This window comes from Maniola hyperantus, chromosome 28, assembly GCF_902806685.2.
Source record: "Maniola hyperantus chromosome 28, iAphHyp1.2, whole genome shotgun sequence".
In the NCBI taxonomy this organism is placed as follows: Eukaryota; Metazoa; Arthropoda; class Insecta; order Lepidoptera; family Nymphalidae; genus Maniola; species Maniola hyperantus.
This window is the reverse complement of record NC_048563.1, coordinates 4,390,424-4,413,573: the sequence shown is the minus strand read 5'-3', so window position 1 is coordinate 4,413,573 and position 23,150 is coordinate 4,390,424. Positions and strand designations below refer to the sequence as shown.

Sequence of the window (23,150 nt, the reverse complement as noted above, 5' to 3'; positions counted from 1 at the left end):
ATCCTCTATAAAAGATTCTGAAACAGTTAGCTTATTGCCAACATTAAAACACCCAATGAAGTTATAACCATTATATCATCCAAACGGGTGTTATAATGTTGTACTGAATTTCATTATAACACTCCTGTGAAAAAGAGTCAGCGCTATACTGCTGGCATAACGAAACAGATTTATGCCTGCAGTATAGCGCTGTCTCTTTTTCACAGGAGTGTTATAATGAAATTCAGTACAACATTATAACACTCGTTTGGATGCTTTAATGGTTATTAAGATATTGGGTGTTTTAATGTTCGCAAAAGCTAATTGTCTCAGAATCTGTTATAGAGGATTTAAAGCATGGGTGTAGATAAAATTAATAATGTACCTACTTACTGTAAAAAAATGTAAAAAATTAACAAAGTTAAATCATTCATCAAATATTGAAGGCTATTTTATTCAATTAATATAATACAATTTATTACAATTTATAACAATACATATTATTATGTACAGTAAAAAGTTGATGTTAAGTGCTAAGCTAACTTTAAGTTAAATGATAAACAAATCTAGTCAATAAAAAAAAACAAATAAAAAAATATTTACGTATAGTAATGGCAATCGGGGAGGGTACACCCCGCACAGCCCTCACGCTAACCCGGTGCGGGCGAGCGAGGGTGACGTGCGGGAGTGCATGCAATAAAATATAATAATAAGTAGGGGTAATTTTAACCCTATTAATAGTAGAGTTACTGTTGTGTTGGGCACGAGAGCGTTCCTACGCGCCACCTTCGCAATATCAGTACCCTTATTATAAATGCAAAAGTGTGTTTGTTTGTTGGTTTATCCTTCAATCACGTCGCAACGGTGCAACGGATCGACGTGATTTTTTGCATGGGTATAGATAAAGACATGGAGAGTGACAAAGGCTACTTTTTATTCCAGGAAATCAAAGAGTTCCCACGGGGATTTTAAAAACCTAAATCTACGCGTACGAAGTCGCGGGCATCAGCTAGTATTATAATATTAGTATGGATAGTAACAATTTTACTATAGATTGTTAAGATAAATAATAATTGGTGCTTTTATAAATGCATTTTCCGATAGCCAAATAATTGTTCCAAAATATAATAATAAGTAGGGGTAATTTTAACCCTATACATTTATACGTTTAACCTCATTATAGAGGTATTTTGAACCCCTTATAATAATTTACGGGGCCATTCACACGGGAACCCCGATAATTTCATAGGGGTAATTTTAACCCCATAACTTTAGAAGGGTCAATTTTAACCCCACCCATTTTATAGATGACATTTTAATCCTAACATTTTATAGAGGTCACAATGACCCCATATATTTTACAGGGTCATTTAAACCCCATAAATTTTGTAAGGGGTAATTTCGACCCCAAACCTTAATTCTTTCAAAATTCCAAATTAAAACACCTAAAGTCACTGTTCACAAACCACAGCTTCGCACCACATGTCCGCTTCCTCCATAATATAAACCGTTTCACAACTTTCCTCATTATTGTCACTGTGATGAGACTCCGATTGGTCGATTTCATCTTGCGCTATTTCTGATTCGTCGATTTCATCTTGCGCCACCTCTGATTGGTCAATTTGTTCCTCTTGAATCTGTAAAACGATGAAAATTCTGAAAAACTATTTTTTTTTGTCTTTTTAGGGTTGCGTACCCGAAGTCTGTCAGCGGGCTGTATCTCGTGAACCGTTAGGTAGAGAGTTGTCCTTGTCCCGCTCCATTAGCATTATTCAGTGATAAAGCCGCCTTAGCATCCTAGCACAATTGTTTTTCTTTTGTGTTCATTCTTAAGTATGTATAGTCCGCATCAGGTTGAGATGACAATGGGGCTGTGAGATGGGGTGACACCCCGCACGTCACCCGCGCTCGCCTGCACCGATTTTGCGTGGGGGCTGAGCGGGTGTGCGGGGCATTCCCTCCCCTATTGCCATACCTGGCCTCCTATTGCTGCGGACAGACCGGTATGCCGGTAGTAGTCATAAGTAATTTAATCAGTCACCTTGTATGGAATGTCGTGGATTTGCTAGTGGAATCCATACTAATATTATAAATGCGAAAGTGTGTCTGTCTGTCTGTCTGCTAGCTTTTCATGGCTCAACCGTTCAACCGATTTTGACAAAATTTGGTACAGAGATAGCTTGAATCCCGAGGAAGGACATAGGCTACTTTTTATCCCGGAAAATTAAAGAGTTCCCACAGGATTTTAAAAACCTAAATCTACGCGGACGAAGTCGCGGGCATCAGCTAGTAATAAATACAGTACGCAGCCGAAAGTAATGTACATCGACCTGTAGAGCGCTGTCATATAGGTATGAGTGACAGAGAAAACGCCCTACACCGCCGATATGTCATTCTAAAGGCCGATGTACATTACTATCGGCCGAGTACTGTGCGATTATTAGATTACCTCCTCCACTGAATCCGGCTGGTCGCAATCCTGTGATTTGTCATTTGCTGGCTGCTCGCTTATCTCTGATTGGTCGAGCTCTTGTGACGTCACCGTTTGGTCGACCTCTTGTGACGTCACCGTTTGGTCGACCTCGACTTCAATGTACTCTTCCTTTATCAGCATTTCACTCATCAGTGCAGCGTATTTGATTTTCTGTTCGTCCGTCATTTTGACCACGTTATGGTATCTTAGATGGTAGTTTAGGTGGCTGCAATAACAAAATAGTTTAGTCCTCAATAGCCTCAATAGCTCAACAGGTAAAGGAGTGGACTGAACACCGAAAGGTCGACGGTTCAAATCCCGCCCGTTGCACTATTGTCGTACCTACTCCTAGCACAAGCTTTACGCTTAGTTGGAGAGGAAATGGGAATATTAGTCGTTTAACATGGCTAATATTAAAAAAAAAAGACCGCGACAGGTCGAGATGACAATCGGGGTATAATTAAAATTTAATTTGACGACCTCCCTGGCACAGTGGCTCGTCACTGAGGATCGTCGCTGTGATCTATTAGTGGGAGGTCCCGGGTTCGATTCCTGGCAGGGGTTTGGAATTTTGTAATTTCTAAATTTCTGGTCTGGTCTGGTGCGAGGCTTTGGCCGTGGCTAGTTACCACCCTACCGGCAAAGCCGTGCCGCCAAGCAATTTAGCGTTCCGGTACGATGCAGTGTAGAAACCAAAGGGGTATTGGTTTAATAAAAACTGCCATACCGCTTCCAGGTTAGCCCGCTATTATCTTAGACTGCATCATCACTTACCATCAGTTGAGATTGCAGTCAAGAGCTAACTTGTATCTAAATAAAAAAAAATGTGTTTACTAATGGTGTCATCATCATCATCATGATCAACCCATCACCGGCTCACTACAGAGCACGGGTCTCCTCTCAGAGTGAGGGGTTTTGGCCATAGTCTACCACGCTGGCCATGTGCGGAGTGGTAGACTTCACACACCTTTGAGAACATTATGGAGAACTCTCAGGTATGCAGGTTTCCTCACGAGATGGTGTACAATAAAGTATATTTCATTCATTCATAGTAACTAATGATGCGTACCTGCTTTGCTTGAAACGTTTCTGACATATACCGCACTGGAACGGCGCCACGTTGGTGTGAGTCCTCATATGTTGCTGAAGGTGCACAGACTGACAGAACGCTTTGCTGCATATCACACATCTGTACGGTTTTACCTGGAAATGGACAAAATTTAAGCGGTTTCGTCCACGTGGGCTACATCAAACCCCTATTTTACTACCTTAGGGATTGTATTATCAAAAACCCTTTCTTAGCGGATGTCCAGGTTAAAATAGTTATCTGTATACAAAAAAAGCTGTGATAGCCTAGTGGTTAGGACGTCCGCCTTCTAATCGGAGGTCGGGGGTTCGATCCCGGGCACGCACTTCTAACTTTTCGGAGTTATGTGCGTTTTAATTAATTAAATATCACTTGCTTTAACGGTGATGGAAAACATCGTGAGAAACCTGCATGCCTGAGAGTTCTCAATAATGTTCTCAAAGGTGTGTGAAGTCTACTACTCCGCACATGGCCAGCGTGGTAGACTATGGCCAAAACCCTTCTCCCTCTGAGAGGAGACGCGTGCTTTATAGTGAGCCGGTGATGGGTTGATCATGATGATGATGATGATACAAAATCTTAACTCGATCCATCCAGTAGTTTGAGCTGTACGCTGATAGATCAGTCAGTCAGCTTTTACTTTTATATATTTAAGACTAGCGACCCGCTCCGGTACTGCACGGATTCAATCCTTTTCCATCCCCCTCCACTCACTCCCCCCATAAATGAAGTTTATGATAAAGGAAAATAGTCACAGAGAACTTAGAATGCAAGAACGAGCGAAGCGAGCTCGGGACTCAGGGCATTCCGACTCGAATGTGTTAGGTTAGGTTAGGTTAGGTTACATACATACCTTAGTGTGTATCCTCAAGTGTTGGTCGAGGCCGGATTTCTGGGTGAAGGCTTTAGGGCAGAAAGTACAAGGGAAGGGCCGGTCTCCAGTGTGCCGCCGCATATGTTGCTGTAAGCCACCTTGCTGCGTGAACCGTTTGAGACATACTGAACACTCAAATGGCTTTAACTTGATGTGAGCCTTTTGACTGTGTTCCGTCATGTCTTTGCTGTTGTCGAACGTCATGCTGCATATCTGAAAAGTCAGTGATTATAAGTTTGTGAGCAGTGGCGTGCACAGGGTTTGAAGCCAGGGTAGGCATTAGTTAGGTGAGAACCTGTTTACTGGCAGGTCATAATGAAAAATATGCATTGAGCTATTATAACTGGGGTAAGCAGTGCATTTATGCCTCTATGACCAGCACGCCACTGTTTGTCAGTGCCACTGACTTTTGTCCTTCTCTATTGGGTATTTGGGCTACATCAAAAATAAATTATTTCTCAGTGATTATTAAATAGAGGGTCTTCCAAAATACGTAAAATCCACGTCCTTTGTTGGTTTTAAGTGTAATAACCATTTTAAATTATCGATTAAACTAAAAAAAGCACGTCAAATGATTGTGACGTCACACACCGGTATTTCATAGAATCTCGCATTCTGAGCGCGCGTTTTGACGTTTGATAAAAAAGTTACTGATTTGACTAGCTGTCAAATACCGTATTGTATGGGTTTACGTAACAAAATGAGCCCTACATAACTTTTCTCTGGGAATAGAGTGTAGTTAATATTGCGTTGTCATCATCATCATGATCAACCCATCACCGGCTCACTACAAAGCACGGGTCTCCTCTCAGAGTGAGAAGGGTTTTGGCCATAGTCTACCACGCTGGCCAAGTGCGGATTGGCAGACTTCACTTCACACACCTTTGAGAACATTATGGAGAACTCTCAGGCATGCAGGTTTCCTCACAATGTATTCCTACTCCGTTAAAGCAAGTGATATTTTAATTACTTAAAAACGCATATAACTCCGAAAAGTTAGAGGTGCGTGCCCGGGATCGAACCCCGACCTCCGATTGGAAGGCGGACTTCCTAACCACTAGGCTACCACAGCTTATTGCGTTGCGTTGTGGTTAATGTTAACTTAAGTGATAACTTACCTGACAGCCATACGGCATCACATTATCGTAAACAGGGATAAATTTCTCGCACACTTGACACCGGCTGCCCTTGCGTCTCCGAGTGTGCTCGTCTCTGTAGTGCGCCGAGTAGTCGCAACACGAAAGGAAGATCTGATGGCATACCGCTTCAGGCTCGCTGGAGGACGGCTGGAGACACTCGAAGGGACCGCTGGAACAACATAGGGGGTTAATTAACCCTTTATTGGCGAAAAGGGGTCAAAATACGCCTTATTAGTGAAAAGGGGTCAATAACCCCTCAATAGCAGAGGTATCAAATAACCCCTTATTGATGAAAAGGGGTCAAATAAACCCTTAATAGTAGAAAGGGGTCAAATAACCCATGATTGGTGAAAAGGGGTCAACTAACCAGTGGCGTGCACAGGAGTTCAAGCCAGGGTATGCATTTAGGTATGAACTTATATTACGGCAGGTTAAAATGAAAAATAAGCATTGACTTATTACAATGAGGGTAAGCAGTGCGTTTATGCCTCTATGAGCTGCACGCCACTGCAACTAACCCTATCACAGTAGAGGGGTCAAATATCTCCTGATTGGTGAAAAGGGATCAACTTATCCCTTCAAAGCAAAGGAAAAAGGGTCGATAACTCCTTAATAGAAAAGAGGGCTCAAATAACCTTTTAATAGCAGAGAGGGGTCAAATTACCCCTGATAGGTGAAAATGAGTCAACTAACTCCTTATTAATGAAGAGGAGTCAACTTAAAGTATGAAGGTTCACCCGAATGCGCGCAACATCACTAGCAAATTACGCGCGGGTAGTGATTCAAATTCAAGATTAGGACTTAACAATAGTAAAGAGGGGCCAAGTTACCCTTAGTACTGAGGGGGTATATGAACCCCTTACTAGCAGAAAGTATAACCTATAGGGCACTTCCTGTTAACCTTGAATCATGAAATTTGGTAGGAACTAATAGCACACGTAAAGAGGAAAATCCGAAAACCGTGAATTTGTGGTTACATCACGAAAAAATAAATTAAAATAATATGTTCATGAACGTAATTAGTATTTTCAACTTTCAAAGTAAGATTACTATACCAAGTGGAGTATCATATGAAAGGGCTTCATCTGTGTATTCTAAAATAGATTTTTATTTATTTTTATGCATCATAGTTTTTGAATTATCGTGCAAAATGTCGAAAAAATACGACTGTAGTACGGAACCTTCATTGGCCGAGCCTGACTCGCACTTGGCTCGTTTTTTTTTTGTTTGTTTGTTACGCGATTACTCCGTCAATTATGAACGGATTTTGATGATTCTTTTTTTGTTCTGTAGGACATACTTCCGAGGTTTTGGTAAAGATCTGATGAATATCTTCGGAGATGGAGAACGGAACTCCTCAATTAATAAGAGATGTAAGGCAACATGGTCAATTATCCAGGATACAGTCGGAAATTTGCCTCCCAAAATTAATATAGACATCATAAAAAACGATAACACTGTCATTACGAAACCTGAAAAAATTGCGGAATCTTTTAATAACTACTTTATACAATTAACCAATAAACCTAAGATGAAAGTTCGTCATACCATAAAAGAGAAAATAGAATTTAACAGTAATAGTTTATTTCTTACACCTACCGATTCAAATGAAGTTGTAAAAATCATAAAATCTCTACGGCAAAGTTACGCCGTAGGAACTGATGGCATCAGAACAGATATCGTTAAAGAAGTTGTTAAAAAAATTAGTGTCCCCTTAAGTTATCTAATTAATAAGTCATTTGAACTAGGAAGTTTTCCAAATAAGTTAAAAGAAACTGTAGTTAATCCAATATTTAAAAAGGGGGAAAAGTCTGAAATGAATAATTATAGACCAATAGCTCTAATTACTATATTTTCAAAAGTTTTCGAAAAAGCTATGTATTCAAGATTAATTAACTTCATTGTAAATTCAAAAGTTCTAAAAAAGAGCAATTTGGATTTCAAAAAAATAGCTCCACAACTAAGGCATGTTTCAATCTAACCAAATTAATCACTGAAAGTATAAATGATAAAATACCAATAGTTACTATATTTCTAGACATGAGTAAGGCATTCGATTTTGTTAATCACGACATACTGCTTTCTAAATTAGATAAGTATGGAATACGAGGAATCGCCAATGCTTGGTTTCAAAGCTATCTTAGGAACCGAATGCAGTGTACAAAAATTACTAAAATAATAAACGGCGAAAAGTTAATCGCTCAGTCTTCTTTTATTGCCAACTGTTCTGGAGTTCCACAAGGAAGTATCTTAGGACCTATTTTATTTTTACTTTACATAAATGACCTGCCAAACGTTACCCAGCATCATTGTTTATTATTTGCCGATGACACTACCTTAATTATTAAATGCAAAGATGAAAAATTGTTTGAATCAGATATAAATCAGACGTTTACCGAAGTAGTTCACTGGCTCGAAAATAATAATCTACAGATTAATATCGAAAAAACTAAATTTGTTGCGTTCAGAACTACAAAAGCTAGGGAAATACCTATAACGATTCAATATAATAATTCAATCATTGAAGAAGTCAACACAATTAAATTCTTAGGCATTACATTAGACCGTCACTGCACCTGGAAACAACACATTAATGACCTATGCAATAGAGTAGAAAAGTTTGTGTATGCACTAAAAAGACTTAGGCAAGTGTCAAGTAAAGAAGCGGTGCTATGCGCGTATTATGGATATGTGTCGTCTGTACTCAGTTACGGAATTGTTGTCTGGGGAAACTCAGTAGATGCAGATAGAATTTTTAAAGTCCAAAAAAAATGCATTCGTGCTATATGTAACGCTCACTTTCTGGATAGCTGTAAGCCCATGTTCAAAGAACTTAAGATATTACCCCTACCTTGTATCTACATTAAGGAAGTCTGTATCTTCGTCAAAAAGAATCCCGAATACTTTAAAACTCATGGCCAGGTTCTACAAAGAGTAACAAGGCATAAAGATAGACTGCTTGTACCCAGAATCAAACTAACTTTATATAGACAAAATGCATTTTGTATGGCGATTCAAATATTCAATAATCTACCAACGGCCATGAAAGAAATGACACTTCCTAAATTTAAACGGAAGCTACACGAGTGGTTATTATTTCATTGTTTTTACTCGGTTAATGACTTCTTAAACTTCAAAGAACGATAATTTGGCGGATAAAGTGTTTGTTGTTAACAATTACTAATCTAAGTACTATAACTAATAATAATTTTAATGACAGCATGTTGACATACTTTTCTCCACTTTTGATGTCTGTTTAAATAATATTTTATTAATTTTAATAATTGACATTTTGTAATCGCAATATTTTATTTTGTTTCGTACTCAATATTCTCCTTTAAATACTAATTATTGATGACTTATTTAAATTAGGTATATATTATTGACATTATTGTACTTAATAACATTGCACGCCATACTTGGTAATACACTGTTTCCAAAAAAATATTGTAACACCACTTCACGTGTATTTTTTGCAATAAAAAATTATGAATTATGAATTATGAATTATGAATTATGAGAAAATTGCTCGCGATCAGTGTAATAGCTTTGTAAACATTAGGGGTTTAAGCAGGCATAGCATATTTTTAACCGACTTGAAAAAGGAGGAGGTTCTCAATTCGAATGTATGTCTTTTTGTATGTCTGTTACGCGATTTCTCCGCCAAATATGAACCGATTTTAATGTTTCTTTTTTTTATAATAAGTTTTTTATTTATAATAATTTTTCTTTTTTTTATAATTTTTTTTTTATATTTTTTTATAATACTGATTTCTAACATGGGTACAGAAGTTTGACTGCAGTGCTCACTTACCTTATGGGTACCACTTCTTTTTCTTTCTTAGCTGCTTGTTTTTCCGGCTTCGCCTGTTTCACTGAGTTCCTGAGCTGCAATTAAACAATTGGGTATTTGACTACATCTCTACATAGTATAAAATAAAGTCGCTTCCCGCGTCTGTATGTATGTATGAACGCGTAGATCTTTTAAACTACGCAACGGATTTTAATGCGGTTTTCACCAATAGATAGAGTAATTCAAGAGGAAGGTTTATAGCCATAGTTTAATTCTCAAAAAATTAGAGATCCCTAGAGAAATTGAAGTAATGTGAATTAGGTCGAAAAAAAATCCTCTCATTTGAGTTTCCGAGGCAATGACACCTCAATGACATCACATTAGTATCTACATTGCACCTATGCGAAGCCGGGGCGGGTCGCTAGTCAAAAATAAATTATTTCTCCGTGATTATTAAATATCTTCCAAAATACCTAAAATCCACGTCAAATCAGACGGACAGACAGACAGACAACAAAGCGATCCAATAAGGGTTCCGTTTTTCCTTTTGAGGTACGGAACCCTAAAAACCGATAGACGTTGGGGTCCCAAGGTGCTGGAATGGCGACCTCACAGCGTTGGAAGACCCCCACTAGGTGGACAGATGACATCAGACGAGTTGCGGAGCCGCTGGATGGCGCAGGACCGTGGCGAGTGGAAGTCCCTACAAGAGACCTATGTCCAGCAGTGGACGTCTATGGGTTGATAATGACAGTATGTTAACATCAGAAGTGGGATCACCTTCCTCATCTTCTGGACCGTCACAGCATCTTGGTCCTTGATGATGATGTAGCTGACGTCTTTGGAGGCCAGGCTGGTGATAGCTGTGGGTTGCATCGAGGAGACCAGCTCCGAAGCGCTATTTTGTATATCTTTTGTTATTTTACGTTTCTGAAACAACATAATCTACAGTCAAAATCTAAATATATGAAAAGGTAACTGACTGACTAACTGAACGACTAATCTATCAACGCACAGCCAATCTACTGGACGGATCGGGCTGAAATTTGGCATGCAGATAGCTATTACGACGTAGACATCCGCTAAGAAGGATTTTGAAAAATTCAACCCCTAAGGGGGTGAAATAGGGGGTTGAAATTTGTGTAGTCCACGCAGATGAAGTCGCGAGCATAAGCTAGTCTTATAAAAACATTGACACTACGCTTATTAGGTTGCAAAAGCCATTAGTTGTAATAACCAGTCTTCATAGTACCCTGTAGGTTTCTTGACAGACAGACAGACAGACATACATACAGACAGACAACAAAGTGATCCTATAAGGGTTCCGTTTTTCCTTTTGAGGTACGGAACCCTAAAAAACTTACCAGTTCTGAGTGCTCTGGTTTCACATAGAGGTCTGCACCAGCCATGAACTGCTCAATATGCTCCATCCGTGCATGGTTCCTTACAGCCATCTCCGACAAGAAGGCTTTAGAGCATATCTTGCATAACACTGTATCTTCAGATTCATCATCGTCTATCTTTTCTTTCTGCAATAATAGCATACATGTGTGGAATAATTATTTCTAGAATTACGTTATCAATATTACTTATCTATCAGTTCGATGGGTAAAAAACCGGCCAAGTGCAAGTCAGACTCGCGCACTGAGGGTTCCGACATTTTTTTCGACATTTTGCACAATAAATCAAAAACAGATTTTTATTTAAATTATGTATAAATATAAATAAAAATCTGTTTTAGAATGTGCAGGTAAAGCCCTTTCATATGGTACCCCACTTGATATAGTTATTTTACTTTGAAAATGGAAAATTTGTGTGTTTGTGATATAACCACAAATTCACGGTTTTCGGATTTATGCCTTTACTTTACCTACCTACAAAATTTCATGGTTCTAGGTCAACGGGAAATACCCTACAGGTTTTCTTGACAGACATGACAGACAGATGGACAGACAGATACTGAAGTGATCCTATAAGGGTTCAGTGCGAGGGCACCATTTTGGTACCTTGAGACCCCAACATACATATATATATCAAACGTGCCCTGCCCGTTGCTACCTCAGCTTCACAACTTGTTGAGCTTCTTTCTTTCTTCGCTCTGGGCGGTTTCCGCACTTAAACGTTTCCGTCTGTTGCGCGTTGTTGAGCTATGTTTGTTACTGTTTCTCCTATGATCATCATTTCTGATTTGATCACGTAGAGAAAATTCAAGCATCTCTCCATCGCACGCTGAGTGGCTAAGCTTTCTTAAGAGGCCCATAGTTAGCAACTACATCTCCGATTCATATATTGTCACTGGCAACACACACTCTTTGAAGACTTTGGTCATCTACTAGCAATGAGGAATACTATCCATCATCATCATATAACAGCCTGAGGATGTCCACTATGGAACATAGCTCTTCCCTAGTAAGCACCACCACACTGTTCTCACGTCATCAATAGCTTCCACCTTTGAAACGGGCATAGGATAACTTTGTTGTGTGATTTTTAATTACAAACGAAGTTGCGAGCAAGTAACACAGTAAGTTTTAATAAAGAATAAATTAATAGGGGGTAAATAATTAATTTTACTAACCTTTATCTTGGAAACAGGCACTACATTCACTGCTCGCACTTGTATTGAAGACATTTTTCGCTGCAAGAAAAGAAACAAAGATTAAAATAAATAAATCTGCACTTTTTAAAAATGTCGAGAAAAAAGCGGGAATCCAATCCATAGAAAACAAACTAATTTTTTTTCAACTCGAGCAACGAAGTAGGATGGAATTTACAGAAAAGTATTGATTTTATCAAAAAATGTTTATATAACCTTATATGGCTTGTATTTATTAATACGCAACACAATCCAAAAAATGAATTTAAAATCACCTTAAAATATAATAATTCAAAGTTTGATTTGAGAATGTCGGCGTATGTTTTTTTTATTAAAAAAAAAAATTAAAAAAGAAAAAATAGAGCTATGGCGTTTCGAAAAAATTAAAAAAGTCAATTTGACAACTCAATGTACCAAAAATACAAAATTCTTTAAAATGAAAATAACATAGGAAAATAATCACTTGATGAAGGTGCAAATTACAAATCTAGAATAGGAAAGTCTCGATAAAGCAATCCGCCATTACGTGAACTACCCAAGCCTGGAAAAGGGTTGCTGAATATGCTGATTGAAAGGTTAATGCCCTTTTGCATGAAGCACAAGTTTGTCTATGGTATCTTAAGCTATGCGCACATGTTACAGCATCACTTTGTGCATTATTACGTCAACTTTATGTAATTTTGACCATTTTGACAAAAATAATTACCTAATTATTATGATTTTAATAGTAAATAATTTATGTTATATTCAACTGTTTCAAATTACAATAATTAACAACGTTCTTAACACAACATTCTTACAATAATTAACGACGTTCTTAACATAGTAAGAGCGTTTCTGTAACGAGCTCTGCTTTATCAATACCGTTGCTAACGTGACCTTTATGTAATAATTTGTTGTTAAAAATAATTTAACATTTACACCATAGATCAATTATTGGTCTCGCTCCGATTTACAGAAACAGATTTCTAATTATTATTGAACGTCAATTACCTACTTAAAAATGGCTACCAAAGCTACTACAATTAAAGAAGCGATTAAACGTTGGGAAGAGAAAACAGGACAGCAGGCCGCCACTGCTACGGACGTCAGTTTGGTATTCCAGTGGCCACCAATAGAGAAAATGGATAATTCTCTATCTTGTCTTGTTAACTGCGAGTAAGAATGGTTTTAAATCTTTTCGATTAAATAATTTGTACTGTATGTTATTTTATCAGGTCGCCTTTATCATTATAATTTCAAAGGTATACCTACTAGATCTACTAGTGAACCATTTACTTACTAGAAAACTTTGTCATGAAAGATACACTTTAAATTAGGCATAAATAATAAAGCGAGAATAGTGCTGGAATAGTGGCCTTACTAGGTGGACGGACGACATCAGACGAGCCGCTGGATTCAGGCGGTGCAAGACCGTGCTTTGTCGAAGTCCCTACAAGAGACCTACGTCCAGCAGTGGACGTCTATCGGTTGATGATGATAATGATGAATATTTTAGGTACATGAAAACGTTTGTACTAGTCTGTCACTTGCTGACGCTCGAAACGCATCTGGTTGGTTGATTTTCCCAATTGATTACATTTCACCACAGCAAAACACAATACAGTAATGTTTACTGGTGAATTCATATTGTTCCAACTGATGCCTTCAAAATCCCGTAGGAACTTTTAACTTTTCCGGGAAAAACTTGTATAACTCGTAAAAAATCACGTCGAGCGTCGATCCGTTGACTGAAGGACAAATCAACAAACCAGCAAACATACACTTTCCAATTTATAATTTTTAGTGATAGACTGATAATATGCATTTTCAGGAAACTTAGTTTATCAACAAACCTGATTGAAAAGGTGTCAGCTTTAAATAGCTTGAAAAAACTACGTATTTTGTCACTTGGGAGAAATTATATTAAATCTTTTTCTGGTATGGTAAGTGAATTTTACTTCATGAAAATTAAAAATAGTGGTCAGTTGGTTGCGATACAATTTTGAAGTGAAAAATAATAATCGTTTGTGTCGTTTGGGATGGGGTTGCTTATACCTATAGTTGCAAGCGATACTTCTTAGAGAATGCGTAAGAAGCTTTGCTTCTGTAGGGTTTACTATGATGCCTCATGGCCTTTAAACTAAATTGTGATTACTGATTACTGAAGACCCACGTAAAATCAATTACTTTCGTGGCAAGAGTTGAATGTGATTTGTGCAACAATTGTTTTCAGGAATGTTTGGGGGATACCTTAGAGGAGCTGTGGATATCCTACAATCTGGTAGAGAAGCTGAAGGGTATAAATGTGCTGAGGAACTTGAAAGTCCTGTATATGAGCAACAATTTGGTTAAGGAATGGAGTGAATTCAATAAACTTCAGGTAATGACCTCGCCTGAACAGGCAGTGCAAGACCGTAGCGCGTGTGAGAAAGTCCCTATACAAGAAACATAATTATGTCCAGCTGTGGACGTGTATCGGTTGGTGATGATGAATGATCTTAATCAATAAAAAATCATTATTAAATATTATTGTGTTTCATATTCAGGAGCTACCAAATCTTGAAGATCTTCTATTCGTTGGGAATCCACTTTATGACGCGTGCGAATTAGAAGTATGGCGTTCAGAAGCGGCAAGAAGGTTACCAGGACTGAAGAAATTAGATGGAGAAACCGTTCTGCGGGAAGACGAACCACCGTTGACGGTTGCTGATCTTGAGGTTAATCTTGTTTATAATCCATAAACTGATTTTGATGAAATTTGCATTTATAAAATAAGATTCCGACGAATTGAGAACCTCCTCCTTTTTTGAAGTCGGTTAAAAAATAGCTTCCATCCCGGGAAACGACATTCTTTTATCCCAGGAAACCAAAGATTTCCCACGGGATTTTTAAATACCTATCAAAAACCACGCAGACAAATTCGCAGGCATCATCTAACTAGTATTTAATAACAGCAACTGATAAGAATTTAATTTATAATGTTAAAATGATTTCCTCCATTTCAGCCTGATGGCGGTGACGGCGTCGAAACTCTAGTCAGTGCTGAACCAAATGACTAAAAAGCTATGTTTAAAAAATCTATCAAATATGGCAAAAATAAAACCACTTTCTTGCTTCAGTTAATACTGTCTTTCATTTACCTATCGATTTTTAACTTAAAAGCGCTGACTCTACTCTCCACATGTCTCTATATTATACCAAAAGTAAGTATTATTGAGGTAGCTCACTCTGAAGTTCTAGGTAAACGGCCAGCGATCTACAGGATTTATAATATGTGCTTCAAAAGCAGACCGAACCATAAAAGCAAATATTATTTTTGCTTAGGTGTTGGTTTATTTTAGAATATTTTTTTTTGAATTTCCTATTTTAAAATTTGCAAAAAAATAAGAATGTGCATAAAGCTTTACTCACGTGTATTATTTTTAATATTTTCAAGTTAGCCAACTTGGAGACTTCAAAAAAACCACAGATTAAAGAGTAATCTTCTATGACAAGGTCATCAAATTCCATTCCAATCAAATGACATCTGTCAACAATAAACGAACGTCACTTTTCGATCAAGTACCTAATCAAAAAAAAAATTACTAACGTTTTATTTATTATTGTTTCGTATCAATTAATTGGTGTAAATTACACAAATAATTACGTCGGTGTATACAAGATGAGTTCCTACGTTACAATAGAACTTCTATTAACACTGCTAAATGGTCAAATGATAGTTTAATTTGTCCAAAACCGTGATGTTTTTAGATTTATAACAACAACAACATTTGAAATGCTCCCTGTAGTGATGTACAACATGGAAGGGAGTTCGAATAGTGTACCAAATTCGAATTTTACTTTGTACGATGAGAGTGTTATATTGAATAGTGTTCGTAATAGAAAAAAGGTGTCGGAATTACCGAATTGCCCGGTATGCAGTTGTACAGTGAGGCAAGGGGAGCTAGAAAGTCATTTAGTTTTAGAAGTTGATAGATTAAATAAACTTTCTTGTGGTGGTTCGAAAAGAAAGCTAAGTGTGAACGGTCCTAGTGGTTCGAACCCTCTACCGGGATCTAGTTCTAGTATAGAAGTGGAGGAGCTGGATGAAGTCGACGTATCCGGTTGTTTGGGTAGTGATGTTTACCAGGTATGTAATAAAAAATGTAAACAAACTTTTTTTTTATTCATTATAGGCGCACGCTTGATGGGAAGTGATGATGTGGCCTAAGATGGGACGCGATTGCCTAGAAGGTGCCTATTCACTCTTGTTTTAAAGATACCCGGATTATAATTGGCAGGAAACACTGATCTCGGTAGAGTATTCCAGACCCTAGCCATGCGTATGACACAAAGCGTTTCGTACGCGTAGATGGAATGTTGACGCCATAGGGGTGGAAACTAGCCCCTACGACATAGGGGTGCCTTGCAGTATGGTGGTAGAAAGGTGAGGGGGGGACAAGATCGAACAGCTCCTGAGCACACTCTCCGACATATATTCTGTAAAACACAGATAGGCCGGCAAATTTTCGGTTGTTATAAAGACTGAGGCTTTCCTCAAAGCTTTTTTTTTATTCTTTAGTAATTTGATATAGTGTAGTAATCATCTAAAGTAAGATTGCTAGGCTAAAATGCAAGTTATTTTGTTGAGGTTCATTGTTGTAGTTCATTCATCATTATTATACAAAATTTTATTTCTGACTAGCTGATGCCTGCGACTTGGTATGTGTGAATTTAGTTTTTCCAAAATCCTGTGGGAACTCTTTGATTTTGCGGGATAAAAAGTAGCCTATGTCCTTCCCCGGGATGCATGCTATATCTGTACCAAATTTCGTCAAAATCTGTGAATAGATGGGCCGTGAAAGGCTAGCAGACAGAGAGACAGACACTTTCGCATTTATAATATTAAGTATGGATTTTCAGAGGGTACACACTAATCGCCTCAAGCGCCTGCGCGCGCGTCGTCGTAGCTCGCCGCCCCCACAGGCTCAGCATGGCGAGTGTCCGGTCTGCAACACATCACTGCCAGTGTCCAGACTTCAAAGACATGCTCTCCGATGTCTGAAGAGAACCGGCGCAGAAATGGACGAAGATATACCTGATACCAGTTCCGAGGAAGGCAGCATTGATGTTGAGGTAACTATCATTGCAGTAAAAAAAGTGACTAGGCTCTAGAGACAACTGTCTCAAAAGTACCAGTGTAGAAATTGATGAAAATGTACCGGATACCAGTTCTGAGGAAGCCAGCGATTAATTATTTAATTATATTTTAGTGTTTAAACTATCGTGAGTGATTTCCATTATATATAATATTATCTCTCAACGGCTAGTCCGTCTAACTAGTTGGGCGAACGCCGACTAAATACGTGAGTATAGCTGTTGAGAGATATTATAGTTATTAATCTACACTAATATTATAAAGAGGAAAACTTTGTTTGTTTGTTTGTACTGAATAGGCTCAAAAACTACTGGACCGATTTTAAAAATTCTTTCACCATTCGAAAGCTACATTATCCACGAGTAACATAGGCTATATTTTATTTTGGAAAAAAATAGGGTTCCGTAAGATATTTGGGTTTTTCGGACACAAGGTGTAAAAAATCAACCAGAAAAGTTACTTATTTTGCGTACGCTGCCTAAACTATAAAAGATAGAACCATAAAATGTTCTAATTAATTGTAGATCTTATAAATATCTACAAAAAAGTCCGCGACACACTATACCCATCTATGTCGAGTGAGGCACAGCAACCATTTTTTTATTTAAAAATCTTGAATTTTTTTTGGACTACATTTAAACGCGTTTATTTACTCATGCTATTAATCCTTATCAAAATAAATGATTTCATCACTAAGAACAGTTTATGGAGATAATATTTGGTCTTTGAATGATTAAAATTGGACGTTTGGTTTTGAAGTTATGGCGAAATTAAAATATTACGATTTCTGCTGCACGGCCCGTTGTATTATAAAAAGAGGTAATGTCGTTAAGTTTGTTTGTAGGGGGTAATCTTTAGAACTACTGAACCGATTTTAAAAATTCTTTCACCAGTAGAAAGCTACATTATTTCTGAGTGACATAGGCTATACGGGATCTTTAAAACCTAAATCTACGCGGGCGAAGCCGCGGGGATCAGCTATTAATTATAATTTTAGAATTTATTTAAAATTAGAAAAAATTCGATGCTCGCTGCGCTCTCACGCATAGTTTTACTTATGCAGAACGACGAGCCGCGCGGTTTCGGCGCGGAGTATCAGTGGTGCGGACAGTGGCGCGTTCGAGCTACAGCCTTGCAAGATGGGGAGTCCCGCCCCGGGACCTGTGTAAGACGCGCCTCTACAGATCATGCTCTTGTAAGTTACTTTGCCCTATCCACGGAGAGAAGTTACCTACCTTCCAAATTCCAAGTTTGTAGGCTTTATAGTTCCTGAGATTTCGTGATTAGTCTGTCAGTGAGTGAGTGGTATTTCGCTTTTATATATATACATTGAATTTGAATTTATTTGTTTTGTCAGGTGGTTGATGGTGATGAGGATACAGAGTTGTACGGACCGCCACAGTACTCCCCCTCTAGGATAGCACCCGATGTAAGTAACACCAGTAGTCCATTACAGTACATTACGCGGCAGAAAGTAATGTACATCGACCTTTAGATGGAGATAGCAGGTTTGTAGAGCGTTGTCTCTGTCGTTGAGACTGACAAAACGTCATACCGGGTGTAACCAGTGGCCCTACCGCGGTTGTTTGACAGCTACAATGTCACGATCGCAATCATCTCTGATTAGTTAATGCTCGCTCACTATTTGCCACAATGCATTGTTGCTCATTGTTGCAACAAGAATCGCACAAATTCAGCCAATCAGAATAATTGAGATTGTAATAATGATTGATGCAGGTTTTAGACAATCGCCCCGCAGAACGTTGGCAAAAACGAAGACAGGTGATAGTACTGATGATTACTGATATGTTTCCACCAAAAAAAACGCGAAAAGAACTATTAAAAAAAATTCCTATAATTTTCCAAAAGTTTACGATGAATTGCAAATAAAACATCTGACTGACGCTAGAGGTCAACGAACGTTGGGATTGGCAGGCGGGGCATTGACCCGAGTTTTGCACGCTATACATTGCATGAAAGATACTAAATCACTAAAACTACAAAACGAGGCAATTTTTTTTTTTTTTTTTTTTTTTTTTTTTTTTTTTTTTTTTTTTTTTTTTTTTTTTTTTTTTTTAAAAAAAAGAATATTAGCCATATTAAATGACTAATATTCCCCTTTCCTCTCCAACTAAGCGTCAGGCTTGTGCTAGGAGTAGGTACGACAATAGTGCAACGGGCGGGGTTTGAACCGTCGACCTTGCGGTTTTCAGTCCACTCCTTTACCGGTTGAGCTATTGAGGCTTGCGGCGTTATTGTTATTGGTATTGGATTGTGTAAACACAATCCAATACCAATAACAATAACGCCAAGTTTATGCTAGCGTTCCGGTTACACCCCGTAAAGGTATGAGTGACACAGACAATGGGGCCGATTCTCTAGTACACAATCTCTAAACTAAACTAAAATATCACGTCTAAATCTATTGCTATCCCTTTCATAATGTTGCTTGCGGAAAAGGAAAGCACTAGATTTAGACCTGTTAATTTAGTTTAGTTTAAAGATTGTGTACTAGAGAATCGGCCCCAATACTTTACAAAGTCGAAATGTTATTCTAAAGGCTGATGTCTTTTACTTTCTGCCGCGTACTGTAACTACCACTTTTACTGCCTCATTGGGTATTTGTAATATGTTTAGGGTTATTTTCAAAAGTAAGAACGGAACTCTTATAGGATCACTTTGTTGTCTGTCTGTCTGTCTGTCGTGTCTGTCAAGAAAACCTATAGGATACTTCCCGTTGACCTAGAATCATGAAATTTGGCAGTTAGGTAGGTCTTATAGCAGACATTCGGGGAAAAATCTGAAAACCGTGAATTTGTGGTTAGATTACAAAAAAATTAAATTGTAGTCACGAACTAATAATTAGTATTTTCAACTTTCGAAGTGAGTGACTATATCAAGTGGGGTATCATATGAAAGGTCTTCACCTGTACATTCTAAAACAGATTTTTATTTATTTTTATGCATCATAGTTTTTGATTTATCGTGCGAAATGTCGAAAAAATATGACTAGTACGAAGCCCTCAGTGCGCGAGTCTGACTCGCACTTGGCCGGTTTTTCCCCTTATGCCTGCTATAAGACCTACCTACCTGCCAAATTTCATGATTCTAAGTCAACGGGAGTACCCTGTAGGTTTCTTGACAGACAGACAGACAGACAGACAAAAAAGTGATCCTATAAGGGTTCCGTTTTTCCTTTTGAGGTATGGAACACTAAAAATAGAATATATGTAGTTAGGTTTATTTTTGTGTTCCAGGCAGAAATACCAACAGACATACAGAGCGATGAGACTGAAAGAAGGGTGAACACTCACCATGAGGTGAACTGTGATGCCAAACCCAATGGACTGGTGGAGGCCAGTGCAGAGGTAACTTAAGTTAGTTGTTCTTTTGAGTATTCAAAAAAATTCATAAAAAACTAGCTTATGCTCGCGACTTCGTCCGCGTGGACTACACAAATTTCAAATCCCTATTTCACCCCCTTAGGGGTTGAATTTTCAAAAATCCTTTCTTCGCGGATGTCTACGTCATAACAGCTATCTGCATGCCAAATTTCAGCCCGATCCGAGAGTTTAGTTTGAGCTGTGCGTTGTTAGATCAGTCAGTCAGTCACCTTTTCCTTTTATATATTAAGATTAAGATATCACTACCCATATTATAAATGTGAGAGTGTGTTTGTTTGTTGGTTTGTCCTTCAATCACGTCGCAACGGAGCAACGGGTTGACGTTTAGGGTTTCGTACCTCAAATGGAAAAACAGAACTCTTATAGGATCACTTTGTTGTCTGTCTGTCTGTCCGTCAAGAAACCTACAGGGTACTTCCCGTTGACCTAGAATAATGAAATTTGGCAGGTAGGTAGATCTTATAGCTGACATTTGGGGAAAAATCTGAAAACCGTGAATTTAGGGTTAGATCACACAAAAAAAAATCGTGGTCATGAACTAAAATTAGTATTTTCAACTTTCCAAGTGAGTGACTATATCAAGTGGGGTATCATATGAAAGGTCTTCACCTGTACATTCTAAAACAGATTTTTATTTATTTTTATGCATCATAGTTTTTGAATTATCGTGCAAAATACGACTATTACGGCACCCTCGTTGCGCGAGCCTGACTCGCACTTGGCCGGTTTTTTGCATAGGCATCCCCGCAACTTCATCCGCGTGGAATTAGGTTGTTTAAAAATCCTGTGGGAACTCTTTAATTTTCCGGGATAAAAAGTAGTCTATGTCACTCTCCAGGTCTTTATCTATACCCATGCAAAAAATCACGTCAATCCGTTGCACCGTTGCGACGTGATTGAAGGACAAACCAACATACCAAAAAACCAACAAATAAACAAACAAACACATTTTCGCATTTATGATAGGGTACTGATTATTCATGTTAATTTCAGACAAGAATACAAGCCTTGAAGTCAAAAATTAAGGATTTGGAAAAAAAGCAGAATTCCTCTTTAGAGGTGAGACTTCATTCATTCATTCATTTCATTTATACATTCATTTCATTTATAATCTTAGCAAATATTATAATGAATAACTTACCATTAACTCTGCAAAATACCTACAGTAAAAGAGCGATTTTTATAAGAAGTTGTAAGCCTCTTACAACTTCTTATAAAAACTTCCTAGATTTAGGTGCCTCTTTGGATGCCTAGTTAGAAAAAAAATATTACTTAGCTTGATTTCTATCAATATATTTTTCTAAAATACCGATGCTCAAAAAATTAATGAAAAAAGTGTCTGAAAAAATTGTTATTTCGGTATTAAGAAATTATAAAATTCCAAACCCCTGAACAGAGAAATCGAACCCGGGACCTCCCACTTATAAGACCACAGCGCCAGGAAGATCGTCATATACCATATCTGAACCGATTTTGATAAAACTATTTTAGCGTTTAAACTACCGTGAGTGATTTCCATTCTAAATAATATCTGTCTCGGCTTTACTCACGTGTAGTCGACGTTAGCTCGACTAGTTTCGAACCCATACGGGCAGTGGCGTGCACAAGGTTAGAAGCCAGGGTAAGCATTAGTTAGGTAGGAACCCGTTTACTGGCAGGTCATAATGAAAAATATGCATTGAGCTATTACAACTGGGGTAAGCAGTGCATTTATGCCTCTATGACCTGCACGCCACTGCATACGGGGTCCTTTTTCAAGGGAGTCCGTTCGCGCACGCGCCGCGGTTTTGACTGCGGGACGCGCGTGCCGCTGCCCGTAGAGCCCGTTGTGAGGGTGGCTGGGGTGGTGGTCGACTACATACGTGAGTAAAGCCGGGACAGATATTATTTAGAATTTGATTCGAACCCGGGACCTCCCACTAATGAGACCACAGCGCCAGGAAGATCGTCATATACCATATCTGAACCGATTTTGATAAAACTGTTGTTTTCAGGCCAAATGTCTGATATGCCTCGGTCCGTACACCTCGCCCGCTGTTTCCATACAGTGCTGGCATGTCTATTGTGAGGTAAGATAACTTTTTTTTAATTTTTAGGGTTCCGTACCTCAAACGGAAAAACGGAACCCTTATAGGATCACTTTGTTGTCTGTCTGTCAAGAAACCTACAGGGTACTTCCCGTTGACCTAGAATCAAGAAATTTGGCAGGTAGGTAGATCTTTTAGCTGACATTTGGGGAAAAATCTGAAAACCGTGAATTTAGGGTTACATCAAACAAAAACAAAAATTGTGGTCATGAACTAATAATTAGTATTTTCAACTTTCGAAGTGAGTGACTATATCAAGTGGGGTATCATATGAAAGGTCGTCACCTGTACATTCTAAAACAGACTTTTATTTATTTTTATTTTATTTTTTTATTTTTTTATTTATTTTATTTTATAGAGACAAACAGTTACAATTAGTTAACTAGATAGTATATATATATAAACACTTAAACCAAAGCAGTCTCCAATGAGAAATTAACACTTATAATAAAGAATTATGTCCACAACACACGGGCATAGTATGCGTATGAAAAACTAGGCACAGAGTATTTAAAACTAACTAGGTAGGTAAACTAATTATGCATCATAGTTTTTGAACTATCGTGCAAAATGTCGAAAAAATACGACTGTAGTACGGA

General features: G+C 38.1%; 3 protein-coding genes across 10 annotated transcripts in view; 2 read left to right on the top strand and 1 right to left on the bottom strand.

Moving 5' to 3' along the window:
* Positions 1–458: 458 nt before the first annotated feature.
* On the bottom strand, positions 459–15,353 carry LOC117994978 (zinc finger protein 829-like). Of its 6 annotated transcripts, none has more exons than XM_069508260.1 (10): positions 15,335–15,353; positions 11,924–11,983; positions 10,710–10,874; positions 10,126–10,275; positions 9,367–9,440; positions 5,532–5,721; positions 4,393–4,626; positions 3,522–3,655; positions 2,429–2,678; positions 459–1,616 (listed from the first exon to the last, which is right to left on the bottom strand). In XM_069508260.1, the coding sequence occupies exons 2-10, from the start codon at positions 11,975–11,977 to the stop codon at positions 1,431–1,433; spliced, it is 1,437 nt and encodes a 478-aa protein (XP_069364361.1). In that variant the 5' UTR covers positions 11,978–11,983; positions 15,335–15,353; the 3' UTR covers positions 459–1,430. The 6 variants fall into 6 exon arrangements, with proteins under 6 accessions (XP_069364361.1, XP_069364362.1, XP_069364360.1 ...); XM_069508261.1 differs by lacking the exon at positions 15,335–15,353 and adding an exon at positions 12,477–12,496; XM_069508259.1 differs by lacking the exon at positions 15,335–15,353 and adding an exon at positions 12,158–12,488.
* Positions 12,324–15,046, top strand: LOC117995201 (dynein axonemal light chain 1-like). Of its 2 annotated transcripts, XM_069508304.1 has the most exons (6): positions 12,324–12,516; positions 12,900–13,099; positions 13,755–13,866; positions 14,157–14,303; positions 14,470–14,640; positions 14,929–15,046. In XM_069508304.1, exons 2-6 carry the CDS (start codon positions 12,945–12,947, stop codon positions 14,980–14,982), a joined length of 639 nt encoding a protein of 212 aa, XP_069364405.1. In that variant the 5' UTR covers positions 12,324–12,516; positions 12,900–12,944; the 3' UTR covers positions 14,983–15,046. The 2 variants fall into 2 exon arrangements, with proteins under 2 accessions (XP_069364405.1, XP_034839100.1); XM_034983209.2 differs by lacking the exon at positions 12,324–12,516 and having other exon boundaries at positions 12,801–13,099.
* A 103-nt stretch (positions 15,354–15,456) lies between the features above and the next one.
* The window catches only part of RNF220 (ring finger protein 220), a 130,472-nt gene continuing 122,778 nt past the window's right edge, over positions 15,457–23,150 (top strand). For both annotated transcript variants that reach the window (XR_011238370.1, XM_034983208.2), the window contains exons 1-7: positions 15,457–16,052; positions 16,826–17,038; positions 18,124–18,255; positions 18,418–18,489; positions 20,318–20,428; positions 21,458–21,523; positions 22,459–22,533. Coding sequence is in view for 1 of the 2 variants with exons in the window: in XM_034983208.2 (XP_034839099.1) it covers positions 15,699–16,052; positions 16,826–17,038; positions 18,124–18,255; positions 18,418–18,489; positions 20,318–20,428; positions 21,458–21,523; positions 22,459–22,533 (1,023 nt within the window). In the remaining variant the exon portion in view is untranslated. The remainder of the gene's footprint in view (positions 16,053–16,825; positions 17,039–18,123; positions 18,256–18,417; positions 18,490–20,317; positions 20,429–21,457; positions 21,524–22,458; positions 22,534–23,150) is intronic.

Bases quoted from the DNA above. Each gene is read 5' to 3' on its own strand.
- LOC117994978 (XM_069508260.1), bottom strand. From the start codon at position 11,977: ATGTCTTCAATACAAGTGCGAGCAGTGAATGTAGTGCCTGTTTCCAAG. The intron at 9,441-10,125 runs GTGATCCCACTT...GTTTAATTGCAG, and splicing joins CGGTCCAGAAGATGAGGAAG to CTCAGGAACTCAGTGAAACA. The intron at 3,656-4,392 runs GTATGTATGTAA...GTCCATTTCCAG, and splicing joins ACTTGAGGATACACACTAAG to GTAAAACCGTACAGATGTGT.
- LOC117995201 (XM_069508304.1), top strand. From the start codon at position 12,945: ATGGCTACCAAAGCTACTACAATTAAAGAAGCGATTAAACGTTGGGAA. The intron at 13,867-14,156 runs GTAAGTGAATTT...AATTGTTTTCAG, and splicing joins TTAAATCTTTTTCTGGTATG to GAATGTTTGGGGGATACCTT. The intron at 14,641-14,928 runs GTTAATCTTGTT...CCTCCATTTCAG, and splicing joins TGACGGTTGCTGATCTTGAG to CCTGATGGCGGTGACGGCGT.